The sequence below is a fragment of the Cyanistes caeruleus genome, chromosome 11 (genome assembly GCF_971803275.1).
Source record: "Cyanistes caeruleus chromosome 11, bCyaCae1.hap1.1, whole genome shotgun sequence".
Taxonomy (NCBI): domain Eukaryota; kingdom Metazoa; phylum Chordata; class Aves; order Passeriformes; family Paridae; genus Cyanistes; species Cyanistes caeruleus.
In genome coordinates, this window is record NC_141711.1 from 19,171,642 (window position 1) to 19,180,497 (window position 8,856).

Below are 8,856 nucleotides of genomic sequence, written 5' to 3' on the forward strand. Positions count from 1 at the left end.
GAGCAGATGACAGGGGAGACAGTGTCATACAGTCAACCTAGACATTGCCCTTGAAAGGTAACCACTCCTTCATGGGCCTGGATACTTTTAGGGAAACATGAAAAGCAAGGCAGTGCTTAGGGAAGCGGTGTTTTTTCAATATATTTGCTAGAAGGAAAACATGGACCAAACTAGCAACGTTCCTTTACTGTGGGAAAAACATCCTCCTGGTTTGGACTACCGAGACAAGGACGGTTGAAACCTCTCCAGTCAGACGTACACAGAAAACTCCCAAGGAATTCTCTGGGTTTCCGCTGAGTCAGTGTAAAAGATGATGTTTCTCGGGAGCTTAATACTAATACTTAATACTAAATTTTTAATACAAAATGTCAAAGTTATTAGATGACAGGCGAATTGCGGTTGGGAGGCAGCTGACGTGGTCCCCAGCTTTATCTCCTGTTCCCAACAGTGATCAGCACGGGCATGAAATCAGGTTCATCTCAGTTTATTGCCGAGAGGTCTAGAGGAACATGTCGGTGCACCAAGAGCAGGTTTGGAATCTGTGCAGTGCAAGAGACTCTGCACAAGCTCTCTGGGCAACCGACTGCCAGGGGCAGGAGCCCTGGGGTGGCCGTGCCTGAACAGCACCTTTGTGCCTACAGTGCCACCCTCGATGGCTGCCCTGGAGCCTGGGATTGGACCCTGCACTTGCTGCAGGAGTCTCTGGCCTGGTTCCGTGCTGACCAAAGGCTTGGAACCATGTCAGAACCTCGGTTGCCAAGGGGGTGGCCTCAAGTGGCTGCCGGGCATGTGAGGCCATGGCTGCGTGAATCTTGGGAGCAAGATGCTGACGTCAGAGTGGCCATTGTGATGCGTGCGACCAAAGCCCCAAAAGGGAAGGCTGGGCTCAGGCCGTGTGTCAGTGCGACCTGGCAACGGGAGGAGAAGGTAAGGCAGGGAAGCAGCTGCCCAGGGACCAGAGGGGCCCCACACCTCGGGCCTCTGGGCCTGTGCTGCAGGCTCACCTGCCTCTCCCTTCCCAGAATCAGCGCAGGAATATCCAGAGGAGACGGCGGTGTTCCTCAGCGCGACGACGGGAGCAGAAGGCGGACAGGAGCAGGGCTCACGCAGGGCTGACCAGGGAGTAGCACCCTCGTAGCTCTGGGCCTGTTCTCCAAACTCCCATCACTTTTCTTCCTCCCACAGAGAGAGGACCAGCACCTGGCGGAGACAGCGGCGTTCCTGGACAGGGACTCAGCGCTGACAGCCGCCATGTGCGACAGGGAGCAGGAGGGCTCTGATGGCAGAGAGCAAGGTGAGGGCAAAGCAGCCCCTCTCACAGCCTGGCCCAGGGGCTGTCGGGGTGGCCAGCGTGGGGCCCAGAGCAGAGGCCAAAGGAGGCAGGAGCTGCTCAGCCAGGCCAGGGCTGGCAGCCTCCTTCCTCCTCAAGTGGGGCCCAGCTGGGCCAGGGGGCAGCTGTTGGGAGCCCCGTGCCCGCAATGGCCGCTGCTCTCCAAGGCCTCCAGCCCTGCCCATCAGGCAGGCACGCAGGCAGGGACAGAGCAGCCCTTGGGGCCGATGCTGCGGGCTGAGAGCCCCACAGACCTGCTGACGCCGGCTGCCATTGTGTCTGTCCCCCGCAGCATGCCTGCTGTGTCGCCGTGCAGAGGCTGACCCGGACACCTGCGGCGACAAACAGGAGAAATACGGGCTCTATGCCCACATCTTCTGCCTGGTGAGTGGCTCCGGGCACTCCCTCCAGCATTGCAAGGGGCAGTCCCTGCCACCCTGTCCTCATCAGCTCTTCCCATTTTCTGCAGTATTTTGCCACGCTGCTTTTCCGGCAAGCAAAAAAATGTGTTGGACTCCTGGGTTTCCTCCTTCCAGATATCCAGCTTGCAGTCAGGCGGGCGGCATGGAAGGTGAGGGCCTGGCAAAAGAGCAGGGAGATTTGTGCCAGGAGAGGCTGGCTAGAGCTTAGCCCAGAGCCCCAGCAAGGAAGGCCGGCCATGAAGCCGGCTGTGGGACAAAGTCTGGCTCCCAGCAGCTCCGTGGAGCCTCTGGCACAGGAGCTCCCCTCACCAGCTGGCTCTGTGGGCTGAGCGCCAGCAGCGGCCCTATCCTGCTCCCTGCCTGCAGCCCTGGGGCGGCCTGGGGAGGTCCCCAGGCTGCCGCTGATGGGGCTGCCTGGCTCATTCCAGCACTGCTGCGTCTGCGGCCAGAGCGGGGCCACCATCCTGTGCTGCAAGGAAGGCTGCAACAGATGGTTCCACCTGCCCTGTGCCAAGGAGGGCGGCTGTGTCACGCAGTACATTGCCCCATACAGGTAGCTCCTCTCCCCTTCTGGCCACCCTTGGGGAAGGACCAAGACTTTCTCATTAGGCCCATCCCTTTGTCCCCAGGTCCTTCTGCCCTGGACACCGTCCAGTGCAGATGGTGCAGGTGACTCCAGAGCCGGGCACCGAATGCCCCATCTGCATGGAGCCAGTGGAGGACAGAATGACCTTCAACACCATCGTGTGCCCGACGTGCAAAAGAGCCTGGTTCCACAGGGACTGCCTCCAGGTGGGAGCCATGCCCTCAGGCCTGGGACACAGCAGGTGCTCAGCAGCACCAGGGCCTGGCTCACACTGCTTCTGTTTGCCCTGCAGGGACAGGCCATGCGCGCTGGTCTTTTGTACTTCAGCTGCCCCCTCTGCAGAGATAGTGAGGAATTCCTTGTGGAGATGTTCCGCATGGGGATCCGCACCCCCATCAGGTTGGTGTCCTTCTGCGGGGCGCACAAGACAGGAGGGTGCAAGTGCCGTGCTGTGCCAGGCCCTGCCCCAGCAGTCCAAGCCCTGCCCCATCCAGGGAGTCTGGACTTGCGCTTCTCAGGGGACTTGGAAAAGCATTGGAGGAAGAGCAGGGTCACCCTGTTACCTCCGTGAGGGCAGGGCAGAAGAAACACATCAGCTTTTCCTTTCTCCATCAGAGGGCCAACATGGGAAGACAACAATGCCTTTGCGGATCTAGGAGAGAGGCACAGCAGGTGCAATGCCAGGGAATGCCTTTACCCAGGAGGCAGGGAGGAGGCAGAGGAAGAGGGGTGAGTTGGGAAGCTGCACCCGGGGCTCTGCAGGGTACCTGTGTCTCAGGAAGGGCTGAAAGCAGAAGGAGCCAGTGGTGCTGGGCTGCACAATCCCGTGCTGGGACACTTTGTCTTCAGTGCCATCAACCCGTTTGTTTTCCCAGGCCCTGGGAGCTGCTCTTGTGCTCCTCCTGTGCTGCTGAGGGCACCCACAGGCGCTGCTCTGGCCTGACAGTGAGGACAACCCACTGGGAGTGTGAGAGCTGTGCTGGTCTCGGAACGGGTATGAGGCAAAGCAGGCGGGTGTCCCTGGGCTGGGGCCAGTGCCCAGGCTGGGCACGGCAAAGCCCATGAGCTCCTGGAGGGCTGGGGGCAGTGCTCTGGTCGGGCATGGCCTGCTTCAGGCCTGGCAGGCCTCGGACATTCCTGTTTGCTCTTACAGCTGCCACGGAGGAGCCAGAGCTCAATGGCCCCAGCCTGACCGGACAGTCAGGACTGGAATCTTCTCAGGGCCTCTCAGAATCTGAGGCCATCAGCCCCACCAGCAGCTCGGTGTCATCGGCTCTGGCTCCCCGTTCTCCATCTCCAGAGGCCAGCAGCCACAGCAGCCCCCAGCGTGCAGCCTCATCCTTGGCAGACAGCAGCAGCCCAAGCACATCAAGGCCAAGACACAGCAGCTCCATGGGCCCTGAGGACAGGGTCCATTCCAGGCGTGCTGGGCCTGACCGCAGGCGAAGCCGCTCTCGCCAGCAGAGTCGGGCCCCAGATAGACCCGTCCGGTCACGGAGTCGCCGTGACAGGAGCAGCGGGACAAGACCAAGGGCTGAGAGGCCCAGGCCCAGGGACACACCATCGCAGGCTTCCCCCAGATGCAGCTGCCCCTGCTGTCAAGCTCGGGCCTTAAGTCCACCTGTCTGGTCAAGGAGTCACTGTGACCAGAGCAGCAGGACAACATCAAGGACAGAGAGGCCCAGGCAAAGGCAGACACCATCGCGGGCAGCCCCCAGACTCAGCCGATCCCGCCAGGAAGCTCAGGCCCAGAGTCCACCTGCCCGGTCGAGGAGTCGCCGAGACAGGAGCAGCAGCACAACATCGAGGGCAGAGAGGCCCAGGCAAAGGGAGGCACCATCGCAGGCAGCCCCCAGACGCAGCCGCTCCCGACTACCACGTCAAGTCTCGAATCGACCTGTCCAGTCCAGCGGTCTCCAGGACAGGAACAGGAGGACAGCAGCAAATGCTGAGAGGCGCAGGCAAAGGGAAACATCCTCGGGGACGTCCCCCAGACGCAGCCGCTCCCGCCTGCAACGTCGGGCCTCAAACCGACCTGTCCGGTCCAGGAGTCGGCAGGACGGGAGCAGGAGGACAGCAGCCAGCGCTGAGAGGCCCAGGCGCAGGGGGACACCGTCGGGGACGTCGCGCTGGAGCAACCGCTCCCGCCAGCCACGTCGGGCCTCAACTCGGACCTCTAACAGCAGCACGTAGTGTCATCTTCTCTTTCTAGTCCCTCTGTTTGTGGCTGTAAGTGAAGGTGAGAAGGGTCAGTACAGGGACCTTGAGATTTGCAGGTCTGTGGAAAACCCAGATTAGCTCTTGGCATTTCTGTGATCCTTGATTTCTATGTTACCATGTATTGTGAAGGGAAAAGCCACCTGAGGACATAGCTAATTAAAAAGGACACTCATTGCTGCCTTTAGACAGATATTTCCACACTGCTTCCCCTTGAAAGTGAACCAGTCCTTAATGGCTTGGATACGTTTAGGGAGACATGACGAGCAAGGTGTCTCTTAGGGAAGCTGTCTTTGAAAAGGCCGTGGGCTGTGTTGCTATCCTTGATCAATCTCATTTCAGTAAAGCCTTTCTTCAGTAAAGCAGAGGGAGAAGGAAGAGAGTGAGACACTGCCTCAAGTGTCTGGAGAAATCGACTGCGACACTGCTGCTGATTTAAAAGACTTGCTTGGACCTTCAAAGGTCAAACCGGAAAAGACTGTGGAAATAGCCTGGGACCAAGAGGATGCGCAGGACTCTGCCCCAGACGAATGTCTGGGACCTTTGCCTGAAAACGACGGAACTCAGGAGTCGAGTGCTTTCAAGTTTTCCTTCTTTGAAGACACAGAGGAGTTGGGCATCAAAGAAGGTAACAGCAGAACCCTCCTAACGGAGCCATTTCTAAGGAACAGCTTCTGGCAGGCACTGTAGAGCAATATGGTGTGAAGAAGGTCAGAGGATTTTAATCCAGAGGATTAAATCCAGAGGATTTTCAGCAGCAGAAGTTAGTAATTATGCTGAAGTATTTTGATCTTCATTTCTACTTGCCAAGGTTGTGGGAGATTAATGAGAGGTAACTCCTGCTTGCATCTCAGGAATTTCGAGGTGCACGCCTTGAGAAGGCATTGGGATTTTTGCAGAGTGGTGAAAAAGCTTCTTGTTGTGCCCTAAACTTCTCAAACAAGGAAAAAGGTGACACAGCAGTCATACCAAGTTACCTAGAGCCCAAGAGGATTTTAAGGAAAATGGGTGTTAAGGTAGAGGGAGGAGCAAAATCCTGGAGTTGACCCCAAGCTCCATGAACATTCTGTTAGTTACCAAATTCTATTCCTGGACCTTCAGAAAAAGGAAACTGAATGACACTGAAGGATCATTGGGGTGTCCTAACCTCAGATAAAGTGAGGCCTTATGAAATGAAGATGAAGGAATATTTAATCAAGTCACAGTCAGGTAGGAATGAAAGGAAACCGTGCCGAGTTATCCAAAATATTAAAATGCAACAACACAAAGCAACAGGCCCAGCACACTTGTGCTGTATTCAGGAGCTATTCACTGTCTTCTGGATGCAATGATAAATATTTAGGAATACATAGGAGATGCCTAGAAGAAAGTGGAAGATCCTGGAGCAGAGCTACAGCTCAGGAAATCAGGGAGGAGAAGATTCTGTCCTTCCTAAATCTGTCTTTCCCGGTATAAATATTTCACTTGAAAGAAGGAATTTTTCCTGGCAAGCAGAGAAATAATCTGGTTTTGGCTTTCTTTCTCTTTTGCTGCTGGTTTTGCAGGGCCTCACATACTTGGAACGATAAAACCGGAAAAAGTCACGTGGCAAGAGGATTCACATTTCCAAGACATCACTTCTGAGAGTGCTGATGATGTCAGAAATTGCAAAGCACCAAGAAAGGCAAGTTCCATTTGTATTTGTTGTCTACTTGGCTGTAGTAGTTGGATGCTGTGGGAATATTAGTGGCAGCACTGAGGAAATGGGAAACTGACACTGCACACCTCTGAGCAAGGAAAGTCATCTTGGAAAACCACTGGTGCTGTGTGGAGTCCAGAGTCCCAGCAGCCCATTGGATGTGAAGTTGAATGTGAAGAGAGAGAAGCTGAGCACAAGAAATGGACTGGGTTGTTTTGGTTTGGCCAACCCCAAACTGAGTTTGGCCACAAGGCAAAGACACAGTCAGTTTTTGTGTCAAACGTGGGGTCTTTTTATAGAAGGCTTTATTTGCATACTATGCAGTAAAGCTCTTCCGTGTATCCCATTTCTCTGAGGCACTACAGCTCTAACTCGTGCCCATGGGATTTGATAGGACCTTTTAGGATGCTAAAACCCCTTTGTACTTGTCTAGGGTTCTTTCTCTACCACGCACAGAAAGTGCTAGAGTTTTCTTCTTCTCCATAGATGACGCACGCCTAAGAGGTATGACACAACTTCCTCAGTCCCCTTTTGTATATTTTTCCCTTTTAAACCCTTACTGGACTTGAGTAAGGAAGAAAAAATGCTGCCTGGTTATGAATGCTCTGTAGTCAAAATTTGCCATCCTTTCTTGTGGTCAAAGTTGTGGTAGAATCCCATGAGACAGTCCTGGTAAAAAATAAAGGCTGAGCAGCTTTCTGCCTTTCCTTTCTTTCAGATAATTACCTCATAGCTATAGGAACGTTTAGAGCTTAGCAGAAAAATAGTCACTAGACAGGTTAGCGAGACATTTGGGATCCTTTCAGGTAGGTCTATCTCCTTTAACTTTTTCCTGTCTTTCTGGTGTTACTGTTAGACATGCCGAGTGTTCTTGTCAGCCACATACGTCCGTGCGGTTCTTCATCCTAATGAATCTGGGGCTTGCTCTTCTGAAGCCAGTGAATTTTCGATTTAAAAACAAAGACAACAACAACAAAAAAAACCATACACAGCCCCCAAAAATTACACAGGCCACCAAAACAATTGCTTGTTCTATTTTGTAGAATATAGTCTCAAGACAGGCTTAAATGACGTTTGTTTCTTGAGACTTGCTAGATAACGCGGATGAAATGTATGGCTGTGTTCATACAGTTACGGCCCTGCAATCTTCCAGCCCGTCTGATTTGCAGGGTGTGTCAGAATGGAGATCTCAGCCCCTGGCAGGCAGCGCTTCTGGGGCCAGCTGTGGGATCCTGCTGCTGAGCATTTAATGCAAGAGCTGCTGTTTCACTGCAATTTAGATTTCAGCATGTTCAGGGAGACAGCTGCTGCCTTTCATTTTTCTTAGTACACCAGGCTACAGTAGGGAACATTTCTGCTGGAGCCAACATGTGGTGGGGGAGAAGAGAATAGGAGGGACGTGGAGGATAGAGCTTCTGACTTTATTGTGTTGTTCATTCATGATTGTTGGGAGCAGCAGCCGAATCAGAAGAGTTGAACCCTATTGATTGGTGTTGTGTTTTCTTTTGTGCACAGGGCCTAAAGTTATTTTGTAGATCTGTAGAGCTCAGTGAAGACAAAGTGGGTTGGGAAGACATATGTAGATTTATTGCTTGAGGTGAGTATGGAACATTGGCTCCCTGGTAACTGTGGCTGAATGCTGAGCATGGGGAGGGAACACGGCTATGGATGTGCATGCAAAATTAATTCAGGACCTCCAGAAGAGCCTGAAACTTTGGAACTGTCAGGGAACAAATGGGTGTTGGTATACTGGTGTGTGTAACATGATGTTGTGATGTCCAGCCAAGTAAACCACTGCATCTCTCTCTGTTACAGGAGCAGCTAGCTAGCTAGATGTAAGGGAAGTGTTTAAGAGAAACAGTGACTTTAGAGACTTCTGCAAGTAGTGGATTCAAAAACTTCTCCTAGGAATATGTTAGATTTTCATTAATTTCTGGATCGTCTAAGGAAGCATAAGAATTCCATAGGGAAACTGAACCCAAACTAATAAACCCTTTCTTGAAAAGAATCGTGTAATATTTGTTCCTTGAAGAAGTTGCCAAGCAACCTTACCGTTTAAATCCTTTCAAGGATCTAAGAGCAATGTCAAAGGCCTCCCAGGCCTGGGCCAGGCTGGGCCGCAGCAGTGCCCCCAGCCCTCCAGGAGCCTACGGGCTCTGCCAAGCATAAAAAGACACTGCCCCCAGCCCCGGGGGCTTGGCCTGACAGCCGAGCCCAGAGCAGCAGAGCTGTCACACTCCCCGCTGGTTCTGGTCGCTCTCAGGCGCGAGCAACGCCCGTGGGTGCCCTGGACAGCACAGGAGCAGCACAGGGGCACTTGCCAGGGCCTGGAGAAGCACAGGGGTCAGCTTCTGCACGGCGACACAGCAGGCATGCTGCAGGGGACAGAGCCAATGGCAGCCAGTGTCAGCAGCTCTGTGGGGCTCTCAGACCACAGCGTCGTCCCCAAGGGCTGCTCTGTCCCTGCCTGCGTGCCTGCCTGATGGGCAGGGCTGGAGGCCTTGGAGAACAGCGGCCATTGCGGGCACGGGGCTCCCAACAGCTGCCCCCTGGCCCAGCTGGGCCCCACTTGAGGAGGAAGGAGGCTGCCAGCCCTGGCCTGCCTGAGCAGCTCCTGCCTCCT

At 54.2% G+C, this 8,856-nt stretch overlaps 1 protein-coding gene across 3 annotated transcripts; it reads left to right on the forward strand.

The window, feature by feature from the left end:
* Positions 1-554: 554 nt before the first annotated feature.
* Positions 555-8,238, forward strand: LOC147651059 (uncharacterized). Of its 3 annotated transcripts, none has more exons than XR_015274811.1 (16): positions 555-927; positions 1,023-1,294; positions 1,623-1,714; positions 1,800-1,901; positions 2,181-2,305; positions 2,382-2,544; positions 2,631-2,737; positions 2,954-3,067; positions 3,214-3,332; positions 3,492-4,577; positions 4,898-5,183; positions 6,100-6,218; positions 6,667-6,737; positions 6,952-7,039; positions 7,749-7,830; positions 8,049-8,238. XR_015274811.1 is itself a non-coding variant. In XM_086845377.1 (10 exons), the coding sequence occupies exons 2-10, from the start codon at positions 1,252-1,254 to the stop codon at positions 4,529-4,531; spliced, it is 1,905 nt and encodes a 634-aa protein (XP_086701503.1). In that variant the 5' UTR covers positions 555-927; positions 1,023-1,251; the 3' UTR covers positions 4,532-4,583. The 3 variants fall into 3 exon arrangements, 1 of the variants encoding a protein (XP_086701503.1); XR_015274812.1 differs by having other exon boundaries at positions 4,914-5,183; XM_086845377.1 differs by lacking the exons at positions 4,898-5,183; positions 6,100-6,218; positions 6,667-6,737; ... (1 more) ...; positions 7,749-7,830; positions 8,049-8,238 and having other exon boundaries at positions 3,492-4,583.
* The last annotated feature ends 618 nt before the right edge of the window (positions 8,239-8,856 follow it).

Coding starts and splice junctions, on each gene's coding strand:
- LOC147651059 (XM_086845377.1), top strand. CDS start 1,252: ATGTGCGACAGGGAGCAGGAGGGCTCTGATGGCAGAGAGCAAG. Junction 1,715..1,799: donor ATGCCCACATCTTCTGCCTG/GTGAGTGGCTCC, acceptor CATTTTCTGCAG/TATTTTGCCACGCTGCTTTT. Junction 3,333..3,491: donor CTGTGCTGGTCTCGGAACGG/GTATGAGGCAAA, acceptor TTGCTCTTACAG/CTGCCACGGAGGAGCCAGAG.